The following is a 16,385-nucleotide window of genomic DNA, read 5'->3' on the forward strand; positions in this document are numbered from 1 at the left end:
CAATAAATACTGCTCAGCAAAACAAGTATGCCTAAAATTCTTCATAAAATCAGTAATTCTATCTCTTACTAAAAACTTTCCTGAGGAAATTACAAAACCAGGGAAGAAGACCTCTGATATATTGGATGCAAGAAAAGAACATACCTTACAGGAAGGAGATGGACCAATGAAAAATACAAGGAAGTGATGCAGAGGATGCTATGAGAAAATCTCACTGTCTGAGGGATACAAGGTGGCCACAAACAAGGCTAGGAGAGAATCCACCTATTACAATGAATGTGAGGGTTAACCACTCCTTTGCATTTCATGTTTCAATGAAAAACTTGACTTGTGTAATTAGTGATCAACATTATGATGATCCAATATTCTATTATTTTCTTATATTGATTGTATTTTTTAAGTAACATGTCACCAAACATTACTTGTTATTCAGAAGCCTATTTTTTTTCTTTCAACAAATGAAATTATTGTCTTATCATTTTTATCTTATTTTCCAGTATCTTAGCAATGCATCTGCAGTCATAATAAATACAAATTTATACAAAAATTGTTTACATACTCAAGTTTGTAATAGTTTTTAGAAAGTGATATTTGGGCCTCAGATGTATCAATATGCAACAAGTGAAACATTTGCTCGGTACACGGGTGGCCCAATACGCGGTTAACATGTTAACAAGTAACACGTTTCAAGTAATCCAAGAAACAACAAAAAGACCTTAAACATGAAAGAACGTAGAATAGGAGACAAGAACAGAAGGAAGAAATGAAGGAGGATGTAAGAAAGGAGAAAAAATTAAGAAAGTAAAAAAAAATATAAATATATGAGCAAGAATGGAAGAAGGAAGAAATGAAAGAAAAACTAAGAAAATACAAGAAATAAATGTTGAAAGAAAGAGCAGCTTCCAAGATAACAATAAGCTATTACAGCCATATAGATTAAAGACAAAAAGAGACCACCAAGAAGAATAACAGGATGCTATGAGTCATCAGAAGAAGCACCAGACATTGGAGTCACCAAACCTGGAGTGATCTTCTGTGGTTCATTCTTTGTTGAAGATCTCTTATGGCAAGTTGTCTCACCTACTACTTAACAATTCCTCAGTGTTTCCATAATGCTCCTGGGAATGGTTTACAAGAAGATGCATTAGAAATATATATATATATATATATATATATATATATATATATATATATATATATATATATATATATATATATATATATATATATATATATATATATATATATATATATATATATATATATATATATATATATAAGAAGAAAAAAATACTAACATAAAATCAGAGGAAGCAGCAGGAAGCCATCAGTCTTTCTCATAGCAGTCTTTGTGTAAAATGTGCTTACTACACTCCGCTTGTCATCCTCACCTGTGAATGTTCTTTTAAACTTTAAAGCTATGTGGTGGCTCAGTACTAACAACTGAGTAATGACAACCTCTCTGATTCCCAGTAGTAGTTGTTTTGTTTAGTTTTGATCATATACTGGTTCACAATATCTCAGTATATCAAATTGATATCCCAGGCAAGGCATGAATTTTCTCATTGTGGTAATAGGAATACAAAAAGTTTTGAGTCTTCACTGTTCAATTTCTAATAGCATTTTATGCCATGTATAAACAGTGACTATTATTTCAACCTGATAACAGATTGTGTGATCATATCATTATTATAATCATTATTATAATAATAATAATTATTTTTATTACAGGGTGGGGCAGAGCAACTTGCTTATTTAGAAATTCAATTTAAACAAAAGTAATGCAGATATATATTTAATTCTTTGAACAACATCAAGTACAACATTTAAATTTTACGTTTTCTGAGTCTAGTAGATGATATCAGCCAGATAGTGTCCATTGTTCTCAGTACACTGTGTTAATCAAACTCAGGTTTCGTTAACTCTTTCCAGCATATCAATGGGTATGTGTGCCACAGCTTGATGAATGTTGTTCTTCAGGTGAGCCAGGATCCCTGGATGATCTTTGTAAACAAGTGATTTTAGATAGCCCCATGAAAAATTGTAGCAGGATGCTAAATCAGGCGACCGTGCTGGTCACTGCAGATCACCCCTCAAGGAGATGAGGCTCCTGAGAAGTGTTGCTTTAAAAGAGTCATTAACACATGCAATGTGTGTACTGTGGCACCGTCCTGCTGGAACCATACATTTCCCACATCCATCTGGTTGAGTGTTGGCAGGAAAAATTCCTGAATGATGTGGACATAATGGTCAGAAGTCACCGAAACTGCCCATTCGTTTTCTTAAAAAAACCATGGAACAATTATTCCAACTTGCAATAATGCACACCAAACAGTTACACATTGTGAATGTAGGGGACCCTGATGAAGTTGTCTGAGATTATCAGGGTTCCAATAGTGCCAGGATCTGGCTCACCTGAAGAACAACATTTGTCAAGCTGTTGCCAACATACTCGTTGATATGCTGGAAAGAGTTGAACGAAACTTTTGAGTCCAATTAGTGCAGTGTATTGATGACAATGGACACTATCTGCTTAATATCATCTTTAAAACTCAGAAAACATAAAATTCAAATGTTATACTTAATGCTGTTTAAAGAATTAAATTTATATCTCCATTACTTTTGTTTTAATTGAATTACTAAATAAGCAAGTTGCTCTGCCCCATCCTGTATTTGTAGTAGTAGTAGTAGTAATAGTAGTAGTAGTTTAGTAGTAGTAATTAGTATTAGTATTAGTATTAGAAAATTGTAGTAGTAGTAGTAGTAGTAGTAGTATCATCATGTTTATTTATTTTTCAGTGAGGGAATTTTTATTATCTTTGACACAGAGAAGTGTGTTGTTGCCAAAGGGTTAGTGTGGATCACAGGGAGTGATCTGTGTATAATTCTAAATGAGTTCATGATTGCAAACATCCTCCTCCTAGCTTTCTTTCCTTCTTTATTGTTTATTAAGAATTTACGAGAGAGAGAGAGAGAGAGAGAGAGAGAGAGAGAGAGAGAGAGAGAGAGAGAGAGAGAGAGAGAATGAATTCTTATGAAATGTTACTTAGATCCAGCAGTTGATCAGGCCTGTTTGAATTCCCCAAAACTTGTCTAGTGCAATTCACCAGTGTAGTGGTCTCCCTTGTGCCTATTTTGACTGACTTGTCCAACTCATTTCATCTTGTGCTTACTAAAAGAGGTATACCTTTATTTAATAGTGTTATATTCTCATCTGGGTTTCATTCACTCTTATATCACAAGGGTTTTTCATTCATGGATTTCATAATTAATAAGTTAACATTCTCTGACCAACTCTGTGAAATCTCCCTTGTCTTGCCTCTGTTGCAACATTGAAATTTTCAGGGAATGTTTGCTATAGGTGAAGGGAAAATCTTATCCCCTTTTGCTCTTGAGCAGTGACTGACTGGATATCCTCTTCCTGTCACTACACTTGTATCCAGCACATTACTAGCTGGATATTCCTAGTTAACACTACACTTGGATCCAGTCCTCTCCACACAACAATGGTCCTCTGGTTCTCTATGATGTTGAGCCTCAACTGCCAGGAGAGGTGACAGCTCAGATGTCCTCAGTGTCTTAAGCCATCCAGCAAAGGAAATACAATTTTCCTTGCAACATTGGAAGTTATGACATTATCAATGAGGCATTTTAGGTATACTTTTTAAATGAAGGAGAAGACTTACATTCACATTCAAGTGCCCAAGATATTTATTTGACACAGTTGGATTCAGGGCATGTAATCTAATATCAGATGAAGGCTGCATAATGTACCATAAAGAAGTGTGTTGACATGTAATAGTTGAAGTACTGTAAGTCCTAAAGAGGGACAATGAATAAAACATTTATCTTGGGGTTGCTGTAAGTGACCAAGTCCCTCCCGTTCTTGCAGGGCATTGCGGCGTTGCGCAGAATAGGCCGGCCCCATCCCTGCCCCTTCTGCACCAAAGTCTTCCCCTTCAAGTCCATCCTCCGCAACCACTTGAGAATACACACAGGGGAGAAACCCTATGCATGTAGAGTCTGTGGGAGAATGTTCAATCACTGTAGCAATTATTACAAACATGAAAGATCTTGTGCTCTGAAACTTGCGGAATGTACTGAGGACCAGGCCTCTGCCATTTCTGTGCCTTTTGGCAGTGGAGAGCTCTGGCCTGAGGCAGCAGCAGGGGGAGGCTCAGAGGGACACTCCAGCCTTGCTCAGCCACACACATACTTGCAAACACAGCCCGGGCACTCACTACCACAGCGTTCCTCCTCCCTCTCCCTCCCAACACTCACACTGCAGGCACAGTCCTCTACTGCTTCCTCCCAAGCACATGCACTCTCTCTTCAGCTCTCTTCAGGCAGCACATCCACCTCACACTCTCACACCATAAGCACTTCTCACCATTCCTAACAGACTTTGTCACTTTACCACTCTGAGACTTGTAGTCTTCAACATTTTGGCATCTTATCAAGCTACTGTCAGCAGGCTGTTGTGGAAGATACTTAGAGTTTTCAATGAAGGTGTTTTTACAATTCTAGTGATAGTTTAACAGGAATTCTGCATCAACCATGAGAACATGACTAACAATCATAGTGATCCCTGAAAAATGTCACAATAAGAGGACAAAGTGTTCAAGAATACAAATTTCAGTGTGTCAGAAGTGATTCTTCTAATAATGCAAACGTGTGTTGTAATTGACACCATTATTAATTAAATGCCATACTAGGAATATGTGCTGCTTAGTGATACATCTGTAGCATCATTGAAATTCAGTGAGACTTTGTTTGTTCAGTGATTTGATTATTCTTAGAGATTTAACTAGTAGTCATTATTTTTCTATATACATACTGTACTAGATTATTATTCTTTTAATTGTGGAAATATACCATGCTTACATAGAAAAGGTTTTGTTATTGTCTTGAAGTGGTTGTGGAGTGAACAAGTGGTTGTAGTGTGGAGGAGGGAAGGGAAGAATATGTGGAAAGGGGAAGAGAGAGAGAGAGAGAGAGAGAGAGAGAGAGAGAGAGAGAGAGAGAGAGAGAGAGAGAGAGAGAGGTTTATTAAGTAAAAAGATATAATTTATTGTGCAGGAACTTGATATTAGGGAGCTCTGTGTAAGTGAGAGGAGACACCAGTAGTGGAGGTACTCTAGAACCTTTTAAAAAATCCAATTATAAAAGGTAAAATACAATAGGGTTGCTATATATTAACTATCAATATTCTGGAGATTTTCAGTAACACCTGATGAAATATTGGAAAATATGTAAATCAATTAAAAAAATGCAAGTTATTTACCTTTGCTGCAGTAACAAGGTGACAAGGCCACAAATAAGCAAACAATAATCCAAATTGATGCCTATATCAATGCAAGTTAAAGAGAAAAGATGGCATGCAATGTGAGGACAGTCATAATGAAAGGAAGGCTAGGAGCATCAGCTCCATACAAGGCCATGTAAGGGAAATAACTACTAAGTGGGCATTTTTCTTTTTTTAGTTTACTCTTTATGTTGCCCTTGGTCAGCTGTCCCTTCTTGCCAAAAAAATATCAGTACAAAGCTGTAGCAGAAATATCACCCACAGTTGAAAGGATAACAGAGGGTGTGAATGGTAAGTGCGCCATACATGGTGAAGCGGTTCGTCTGGGGCTTAAACAGTGAACACCAGCCTGACAGTGACAGCTGCCGGTCGCCGGAGTGTCATCCCCAAATTACCGTATGTTTAAGCCACCTCAAGGCACAGTTCAGTTCTAGTGAGACAGTGTGGAATGATGATGGCCTCTTCCTTGGGCACACACACACACCGCGTAGTGTAGTGGTTAGCACGCTCGACTCACAATTGAGAGGTCCGGGTTCGAGTCCCGGAAAGTGACGAGGCAAATGGGCAAGCCGCTTAAGGGGACTGTCCGGTGGCCATGGTATCGAAAAATCTGGAAAATATAAAAAATTCCCAAAACACCACCAAAGCATCCCCAAACATATGGCAACATAGTGATGGAGTATTTTGGGGAAATACGCTAAAATACGTTGGGTATTTAAACTTTAAAGGGCCCCTGCCACGCCCACCGCAGCCCGGGGCTTCCCCCCCCACTCTGTACCATAAATGATTATAATAAGCAAGGAAAAAGCCATGGAAAGTGGTATCTTTGGTAAGGAAAGGTGGGCGCTGGCAACTTAGTAAGTTAGTACTATGGCGTACTCAGGAACACACCCTCAGTGGCGGCTGCTGCTGCACCCCAGTGCTTCCATTTTAGGGTAAAATACCCTAAACTAGGGTAGTTGGACCCTTCTTAGGGTAGTGTTTAGGGTAATGCATAAACTAGGGTAATTTTAGGGTAATCTGCCGTCCTATGGATAGGTGTGCTTGGAATGGTGCCAATCTGGTGGCAAGCTGGTTCTCTTTCATGTTCGATTCATGTACACAATCATCTCCGTGACTTGTATCATCCCTTCACCCCCCCACCCCCATCCCCTTTCTCCCCAGTCTCCACTCACCCGTCTACTACGCGTACACGTTTTGGACCTTCGGACGGTTAGATCACAGTTCATACACAGAGTCAGTTTTATACTTGCGAGGACGAGTCCACACAGAGCAGCCGCAGTAGTGGCTGTAGTGTGTAGTCCTGTGTGTGTGTTTGGGAGTGGAGGGGCAATATTTAAACTTATGTATGATAAGAGTGTATTCATCAACAATTAATGGGCAACTTCGACAATCTAGGGTAAAACACTCGAATGTAGGGTAAGATTTCATCAACTCATAGAAGCACTGCTGTAGTACTGTACCCTCTCCCCTTCCATTTCAGTGTTCATGTGACTGCGATGGGAGGAGGATCTATTGAGTATCTCGCCCGTTATTTCACACCTTGCAAGCCGCAGTCCAGCCTATTTTTCCTGCCTTTTTTGCCTTACAATATCTAAACAAACGGTGCAAGTGGAAATTACAAGTTGTAACGACTGTGCATGGATGGGAGACACCCTCGCCTTCGAGCGACTAATAACTACAATCATTGTAGGGGCGGCCAGGTGCCATATGATTCGTACAGAATATTCTAAACATGCCTAAAAAGGATACATGATGTACATGGTGGTGTATGAGTACGAAATATCCAACCCAAATAAATGTACAGGTCATAGAGGACGAAAATGATTTTTTTTTTTTCTCAGTTTCCACTTTTTATCATTCAAATCTAATCTTCTCCCACATTTCTCAACGAATTTTCAATTTTGAGGTATCATTTTGAAGCTCAATGAAGCTGCTACATTTCCACCTCCTAGAATTTAGAATTTGTTTTCTTAAGTGCCGCAATATAATTTTATATAAAAAAATCGAAAAAAAAATCATAATGGCTATCAAAATAAAAAAAAAAAATCAAAATTCTATGAGGTGAAAAGTTTTGGTATACGACATACTTCATATCCGTACTGGCAAAATTGAAATATGTCCTCTAGTGACAAAGTTTATAGGAAAAATGTATATTTTTCAAATTGATTTTTTATTTTTCACGCAGTTATTTATGGGTCAATTCAGTTGTAACTACTAAACTAACATCGTGTAATAAACATCTATCAGCGAAAAAAAAAAAAAAAAAATTACCCACGTACCTCTTTATTTTTTATTTTTCAAAAACCTCACTGGACGGTCCCCTTAATGTTTAGCCCCTGTTCACCTAGCAGTAAATAGGTACGACATGTAACTCAAGGGGTTGTGGCCTCGCTTTCCCGGTGTGTGTTGTGTGTGATGTGGTCTCAGTCCTACCCGAAGATCGGTCTATTAGCTCTGAGCTCGCTCCGTAATGGGGAAGACTGGCTGGGTGACCAGCAGACGACCGAGGTGAATTACACACACACACACACACACACACACACACAACTATAATAATGCTGCTGCTGCTGCTGCTGCTGGTACTGCTACTACACTTCCTCACTCACTTCCATTCCCCATTTCTTCCTCTTATCACTACACTATATGTATTTCAGGCTGGCAACAACAGGAAATGCCCAGAAAACACTGAAAATTGAAGGAAATGTTAACGAGTTTACTTGGGGAGGGAGAGGAGTTGGTGGGTGGGCACTGGGCAGTCAGAACGAGGGTATAAATAAGCATTGCCTTATTTTCACAATAATGGGCTATTTATCTATTTTTGTGGTTGATTCTGGCATTGCTTCACTCTCTGGGTCTGGAAACACAGGGGAGTGCTGGCAAACACTGGTGGACTAAGTTGGGGGGAAGGCATGGCTGAGATGCCCCTTTGGCCCAATATTCACGTATGTAATTAATTTTAAAAATCGCCAGAAGAAAAAAGGCACCCAGACTGGAATGCATTACATTTTTAGGACGCAGCAAATATTTTAACTAATAACCTAAGTATAATAATGCTACCGAGTCGGTTGTTTTCAAACCAAAGACCAATGAATGGTCTTTATTTAAAAATAATGGAGCCACAAACACATCATAGTGTCAAGAAGCAAAGCACAGCCACACTGTCATGTTAAATTTTCTGAATGAGAAAAATTTTAGTTTTTCAGCCAAATCAAGAAAACACAAATTCCTTGTCAGATAAAGATTTTTTTATTGCTATTTTGGTACCGTTAAAATTTTTGAATTTGAAAATGGGAATAGTTAGACAAAATTTTATTGGATATCATTATTGGGTATGTTTTTCATATGTTTTAAATCTTACATCAAGTACCAAAACAATCCTAACCGTACTAATTGAAAAAAAGGGTTAAAATTATAGCATGTTGAAAGTGTTATTTTAACGAGAAACGCAAAGCACAGGTAGATACGATCTTATTACGGATTATAGCTTGATTTACATTCCTATCAATAAGTAAGATATTAAAACAATGCAAAGTCCAGTAATAAACGAGAAAAAAATCGTGATGTAGAACCGATTTATTATTTTTTTTTCACCTCTTCTCACCACCTCCATCTCCCCTTCCTTTCCTCCCACATTTCTTCCCACCCCTCCACCTCCACCTCCTGCACCTACTCCAGCATAGCTAGCCCTTAAAAACACCTGCAAACACCTGCAAAACACTAGAAAAACGCCCTAAATCACTTGGCTGCAGGGTGAAGGAGCGGAGCTGGAGGGGGTGGGGGGTCCTGACGTTAGGGATGCTTTGATATCGAGGACTCGTGTCCTGTCTCCATATCTCTATTTATCTGATTTTTCTTTAAAGCTATTCACATTATGTGCTGCAACAACTTCATTCAAAGCATTCCACTTTTCCACCGTTCTATGTGGAAAACTGTATTTTCCAATATCTTTCACACACTACCTCTTCCTGATCTTCTTTGCATGTCCTCTTGTCCTTCCAGCTTGTGTGTGTGTGTGTGTGTGTGTGTGTGTGTGTGTGGAGTGGCGGTGGCGAGGCATATACTTTTAGGGCAGCTTCACACTTGTCAATATGCGAATGAAATTGCAAGTCAGTAGAGTTTCTGACTGAATACCGGTGCTAGGGACTGAAGAAGCCAGTTGCAAAACTTGTTCAGTCGGTTCGCGACTTTGTTTACGTTGTGACGTCACGGAGAAAGGTTTGAAAATGTGGTGTCGGGTCGGTGTACGAGTAGAGATGATGGAGTTAGTGAGGGGAAAAAGAACACATCTGCGAACCTAAAAATTAATTAGGAGCAAAATAAGCTTACGCAAATCGACATTCAGTAAGGTAGCTGCCACTCCCCAAGAACTGTTTCCCTCTATGTATAGTGTTATTAGAGGTGAGGATTGAATACTTGTAATGATTTAATTTAATCGTCACCGGAGAAAGACATCTAGTTGGATAGTTGTTTGTTTTCATTCACTTCCCGCCAACCAACCGATACTTCCCACCCGCTATGTGTGAACGTGTTTCGACTAGAAGGGCTCAGTCGATACTTTTAGCGACTTGCAATTTCAGTCGCATATTGACACGTGTGAACCCACCTTTAAGAGAACGGTGTAGTAACTTCACGAGAGAGAGAGAGAGAGAGAGAGAGAGAGAGAGAGAGAGAGAGAGAGAGAGAGAGAGAGAGAGAGAGAGAGAGACGTCCGGGAAAATCCGGACGTTGGCAAGCCTACAGTACGATGAAAGTATGAGATAGAGGCCTATAGGTTTGGAAATGCAGCCCTTCAAGTACTCCCCACCACGCCACCACGACACGCTGCGATGCTTTGCCTGGAATTCTAATTTCGTCATTTTCTCTTACTCTTCAACAGACACAAGTGGGTGGGTGTTAGTTATCAATTGAGGGTTTCAAGAGAGTTTGAACCATTGTTCTAATCATTACACCAATAGTTTAATATGAATCCCGCATCATCATCAGCACACACACACACACACACACACACACACACAGTGTAGTGGTTAGCACACTCGGCTCACAATCGAGAGGGCCCGGATTCGAGTCCCGGGCGTGACGAGGTAAATGGGCAAGCTTCTTAATGTGTAACTCCTGTTCATCTAGCACTAAATAGGTACGTGATGTAACTTGAGGGGTTGTGGCCTTGCTGTTCCGGTGTGTGGCTTGTGTGGTCTCAGTCCTACCCGAAGATCGGTCAGTATGAGCTCTGAGCTCTTTCCGTAAGGGAAAGACTGGCTGGGTGACCAGTGGACAACCGTGGTGAATAACACACACACACACACACACACACACACACACACACACACACACACACACACACACACACGCTCGGTAGCTCAGTGGTTAGAGCGCTGGCTTCACAAGCCAGAGGACCGGGGTTCGATTCCCCGGCCGGGTGGAGATATTTGGGTGTGTCTCCTTTGACGTGTAGCCCCTGTTCACCTAGCAGTGAGTAGGTACGGGATGTAAATCGAGAAGTTGTGACCTTGTTGTCCGGGTGTGTGGTGCGTGCCTGGTCTCAGGCCTATCCGAAGATCGGAAATAATGAGCTCTGAGCTCGTTCCGTAGGGTAACGTCTGGCTGTCTCGTCAGAGACTGCAGCAGATCAAACAGTGAATTACACACACACACACACACACACACACACACACACACACACACACACACACACACACACAATTGTTTTCACGTCTGGAATCTTTGAAATCATCTTTATGACTGCAAAGCGTGAAAGTTTTAGAATATGGGTCCTCTATGTGCTGCACTCAGGGCGGCGGCGGCGGCGGGGGAGATGGGGTGGGGGCAGCCAAACCCGCACCCCTGTTGGCAGTTATTGCAGCCTAAAGGTGAAGGACTGGTTGGTGTGAGGCGTGCAAGGTTCCTCGGTGGAGCATAGTCGCCGGATTGGGAATAGATTGATCCTGGGAGTGTGATAGTAGCAGTGGTAGTGACGGTGGTGGTAGAAGGAACAGCCCAGTATATAGGTAACGCCTGGCTTGGTTCACTAGGGATTTAAAACCATTAAATCTTTACGTGCTTATTAGGCTGCTGGATTCCGTTGCACTTCTATTCACAGACTATGTTTACTATGATGGCAAGACTAGCCACACTATACAAGATGAGAAAGAACGTGTTATCTGTGCCAGCGTTTGTGGAGTAGTGCGGTGTGCCCAGAGAAGGTGGCATTAAACCTTTCATTCTTTATAATGCTGCTTGATTCCGCTTTACTTCGGTTCCTGATCATTAGTGAAAAAATGGACTCATTGTATACAGTACGAGAAGGAAAGTTTTATCTACGGGTACATTTGTGCAAGTTGGAACGACGGGCGGTGTGTACTTTAACTGTGAAAGTGGCGGTGCAGAGTGAGAATAACTATACGGTCCGTCCCATGGTTACAGTTTAACTTTTTTCTCGTATTATACATCTTGAATAACCAAAGTGCGCGACTGATGATTCTCCATTAGCAATTATTTTATTCAACACAAGATACACTTACAATTTTTTTTTTTTTATTTATTTATTTATTTATTTTTTTGGTAAGGGCCAATCGGCCAAGGGCAGTAAAAAAAAAAAAGTGATAAAAAGATGGCCCACTAGGTTCCTTGGTGATAGAGTTTCTCTCTCTCTCTCTCTCTCTCTCTCTCTCTCTCTCTGTGGTAAATATTAACATTTTTTTTAAATACATGTATGGAAATACATAACGTGTGTGTGTGTGTGTGTGTGTTTTGGGAGAAAGAGTGCGTGTGCATGCGTGCGCGGCGGGCAAGTTAGTACGCAGCAGGTAAGTAAATGATGGTGGTGTGATGTGGTGTGGTGTGGTAGAATGTTGTAGTGGCTTACTGCACGTCATAGTAGGTTACACCGCCAATACTCACGTCTCCTTCCTTGCTGTGACTTGCTGTCTGCACCGCTGCCGCACCCTCACAATGTTCCCGGCCAGGGAGAGGGGTGGGAGTCATGGGAATGGGTGGAATGTTGCGACGTGAGGGAAAGCAGTACTTTGGGAGAATGGTGTTATGTGACACATAATACATGGAGGCTAAGCGTGGTGTTGCTGTTGATTTGAAATGGTGTATTTATGGCTGCTTGTCTACGTACTATAATAATAATAATAATAATAATATTATTATTATTATTATTATTATTATTATTATTATTATTATTATTATTATTATTATTATTATTACTACTACTACTACTACTACTACTACTACTACTACTACTACTACTACTACTAATGGAATCACTTCATCTGCTTTTAGTACTGTCATTGCTTTTATCACTGTTATCATTGTCATCACTACTATCACTGTCACCGTCATCATCACCCTGTCATGACCGCGTCCGCCGTGGGTCGCGGCGGCGTGTTGTGGCGGCGAGGCGGCGCGAGGGTGTGTACGGCCGACATGTCCTGATCGCAGCGCCGCGCAGCGACCACCGCCTCTGACAGGCTCTTGACCTTGATGGCTCTTTTCATTAACTGCTCGGAACCTCCAACTCTCCTCTGTCTGCGTAACTATTAACTAACTTGGCTTAATATTGAGGGTGTTAGTGGCGCTAACTCAAGCATCGCCCGACCGTGAGCAGCAGCAGCAGCCAGTTGTAGTAAAATTAGATGTTATGTTTATGCAATGATTGACTGTTTTAGCCCAAACTTAAGCACTTATTACTGTTCATTTGCCCCCGTTGTTGGTGGTAAACGCGGCCTCTGATTCTCTTTTGTTGTCACTTGCAGGGGTCGTGTGTGTCTGCCACTGCGCGCTGTCACGACATGTCGGCCTATACCATTGGAAGTGGTGGGGAGGTGGTTGGAGGGAGTGGTGGAGGGGAAGGCGGTGGCACCATTCGCAGACTGCTGGAGTGTGAACATTGTCACAAGCACTTCACGTCGCGGTTCAACCTGCAGCGCCACCAACTGATCCACACGGGTGCGAAGCCGTACGAGTGTCCCCTGTGCCACCAGCGCTTCAACCAGTCCGGGCACGTCAAGACCCACCTCCGCACCCGTCATCCCACCCAGGAGGCTCAGTCGCTGGCGGAGCTGGCGAAGCTGTAGCCTTTAGCCCCCGGACCCTTGGTGGTGGCCTGTTCGTCCCAGGATATCGAGGACCACCCCGGCGCCCTGAGCTGTGCATCCCCGCAGACTCATGAGCACTTCGTGGTGTACAGTCCCGTCCGGGCAGAACAGACCGCGGTCTGCGTCTCTCCTCAGCCCAAGGAGCAGCAAACTTTCATCTTCAGACCTTTCCAAACCCAAGGTGTTCGGACGATGGCTCTAAAACAGTACCAAGACCAGGACCACCCGTGTCCTCCGCAAATCCACAACGAGACTCCCACGCCCACGTCGCCGCCTCAAGTGGCAGAAGAGCGCGGCATCGTGACGACGTCCTGGCGGCCGCGTGACGTTGTTCCCTCCAGTTCTGGCGTCCACGTAGCCACATCTCCTGCAGCGCCGCCTGTTGTTCAAATCATATCTCAGACAGCTCCGGCAGACCACCAGCCCACCACAGTGGAAATAGAGCTGGACGTGGACCTGCTAAAAGCGTGGCCCTCGCAGGACAAACAGTACCAACCGTGATGGGCCGCCGGTGCTTGTGGTGGCTGCGGCCCGGAACATTGGCCTCACCCAAAATAGCTTGACGTGTGCAGTGAGTAAGTGGTGTATATTTTTTTCAGTGTCAGAGTTTGTGAGTGAATGGAGTTTGGTACAGAAGTGACCGCGAATGACACCGACATCAGTGAGTGGCCAGGCGGACTCAGTATATTATACTCATGACAGCAGCTCTTATTCAGGTTACCTTAATTTTTGTTATATTTATTTATATTGTAATTTATTGTCCAGAGATTAATTATGATAAGTTAGATATTCGAATATGTGTTTGTTTATAGAGACGGGGGCTCCGAAAACGACAACAACAACAGCAGCAGCAACGAGCCATTGTGTTGGGTCTCTTACAGCGCCCACATGGACCACGGCGGTGGCGCCACCAAGCTTAGCGTTTATTTGTAATCTTCGGCATGGCTCAGGCTCTCCAGGAAATGCTGCTCAGCATCAGCGTTACTGCTCAGGAATATAGAGAGTAAGACAGACTGGCCGCAACACGGGTCAAGCTGTAGTGATGCACTCATCGTCTTCACGTCGTTTGAACGTTTGTAGTTTTAGTTCACCTTCACACACGCATACGCACATACGTACACGTCTTGACGTTTTCTCAGTTCACTGAAATGGTGCGTGGGGTACTGCACCGCGAGACACTGCTGGGATGCGTTGGAGCGTGAGCGGTGCAACGAGGCACCTGCTGGCACCAGGCACTCCTCCCGATCCTTCTCTGTCCTCTGGTCCCGCAGCATGGCTCCGCCCGCAACCTTGCCCTTGATTCAGTCTTTTCGATCTCTACCACAGATTCGTTCAGTATTTGACTACTGAGAAGCGGTCAAGTAAGACGCGGAAGAAAAGCTTAGCACAATGAGAAATTTCATTGATTTTGAAATATTGTTTAAGTTGTCACTAGTGTGGTGAGAAACGTGAGAGAGGAATCGGTAAGGGGATGAATTTGGCAGCGGTGAGACACAAGCCAACAGCAGCCGTCACTTATTAGTCAATCCCTGAAAGTTACAGAATATGTCTGCATAATGGGACAGACGAACGTCCGGGCCAGATGCTGTCCTGAGTTCATTGAGTGACAAAGGCATACTTTTTCAGGAACCCTGGTGTGTTCTTGGCAGTTTATCTTCTGTAGGTGGTGTCGCGAAACCCTTCACTGTGCAGCAAGATTTGCATGCGCTGAGTTAGAGATACGTTAGACTTAAAATTGTCTCTGAAAAAGTAATTCACCTAAATCTTGACACCTCGCAGCAGCATCACAGTTCCGCTAGGAAGGAGGGAGGAAGGGAGGGAGGGAAGAAAGGAGTGCCGCCCCGCGCCGCCATGACACAATCATCGTTTGTTTCGTTGGTATGATGATCCTGAGCCCAGTCAAGGATTTCCACATTTGCTTTGCCCGGTTTGCCTAATCGTTATCCATCTTGCGCTGGAGAACTTTGGAGGATAATGTTGAGGCGTGTGCGTGGATGTGGCATGGCATAGCGTGGCGTGTAGGAGGCGTGCAGGTCTGCAGGCAACGGGCAACAAGAGACACTGCGATACTTCAATACGTTTAGGTGGAGGTTCCGCCGCCACAAGTATGTACAGCATGCAGGCCATTCATCCCTGAGCGGTGCACACACCGGGTGCTCCCACTCACCTCACCACGCACGTCGCGAGCAGTGTGGCGTCACTTACAACGGTCATAACAATAATTGAATTTGGCAGCTTCCTTCGTCGAAAAGTGACAAATTTCCTTTTTGTATTTTTCTACATAGAAGTGTTTGTATACCGACCAACGCTCACCCTCGTCCCGGTGAGGGATCAACAACACACACACACACACACACACACACACACGTACCAGTGGCATCGCCGCATAGGGAGCCTCGCATCCTCGGGGCGGGACGGGGCGATGCGGCCGCCGCGCTATTCAGGTTCAGGTTCATAGGTTTAAAGTGTGAATTAATTTTATATTGCTGCTTGACACAAATATTTTTTAATGCCATTCGATGATTTGTAAATATTTGCTTAGGTTTGTTTCTCTTATTTCTAAGGATAAATTTGTGCCTCTGGTCCTCGTTTGGCACAAATGTTCAGGGATAATAGGCTGAGGGAATAATGATAATAATAATAATAATAATAATAATAATAATGATAATAATAATAATAGTAATAAATAATCAGGTGTTGACGCTTGCTGACTACCAGACTACAACCACTACCAGTTCAAATTGCTTTTCATTCCTGGCTGTTTACTCTTACGACTCGAAATCAGAAAGCAGTTTTTGTACGCAGAAGATTTCCAGCACATATATTTTTTCCCTACATTGACTCACCATTGATAAGTAGACGTAAGCTCTTGTTCCTGCTTTAGTATGCTACACGACGGTTTGTGAAGTGAAAGTTCAAACTTAACCAGTGCGGGTTTCTTCCTGTTTTTTTTCTTGTACACACACACAGAGAGAGAG

General features: G+C 42.6%; 1 protein-coding gene across 4 annotated transcripts in view; it reads left to right on the forward strand.

Annotated features, from left to right (window-relative positions):
- LOC123514815 (protein bric-a-brac 1-like) overlaps positions 1-16,385 on the forward strand; it is a 44,097-nt gene that overhangs the window by 18,994 nt on the left and 8,718 nt on the right. Inside the window, exon 8 of one of the 4 annotated variants that reach the window (XM_045273032.1) lies at positions 13,066-16,385. This exon is cut by the window's right edge and continues 1,689 nt beyond it. The exons of 2 other annotated variants lie outside the window; for them this stretch is intronic. In XM_045273032.1, coding sequence (XP_045128967.1) covers positions 13,066-13,386 — 321 coding nt within the window. In that variant the 3' untranslated portion in view covers positions 13,387-16,385. Of the gene's footprint in view, positions 1-3,892; positions 4,893-13,065 lie in introns of those variants that run through there. One more of the 4 variants, XM_045273028.1, reaches the window with a different exon arrangement.

Source organism: Portunus trituberculatus, chromosome 38 (assembly GCF_017591435.1).
Source record: "Portunus trituberculatus isolate SZX2019 chromosome 38, ASM1759143v1, whole genome shotgun sequence".
NCBI classification, from domain to species: domain Eukaryota; kingdom Metazoa; phylum Arthropoda; class Malacostraca; order Decapoda; family Portunidae; genus Portunus; species Portunus trituberculatus.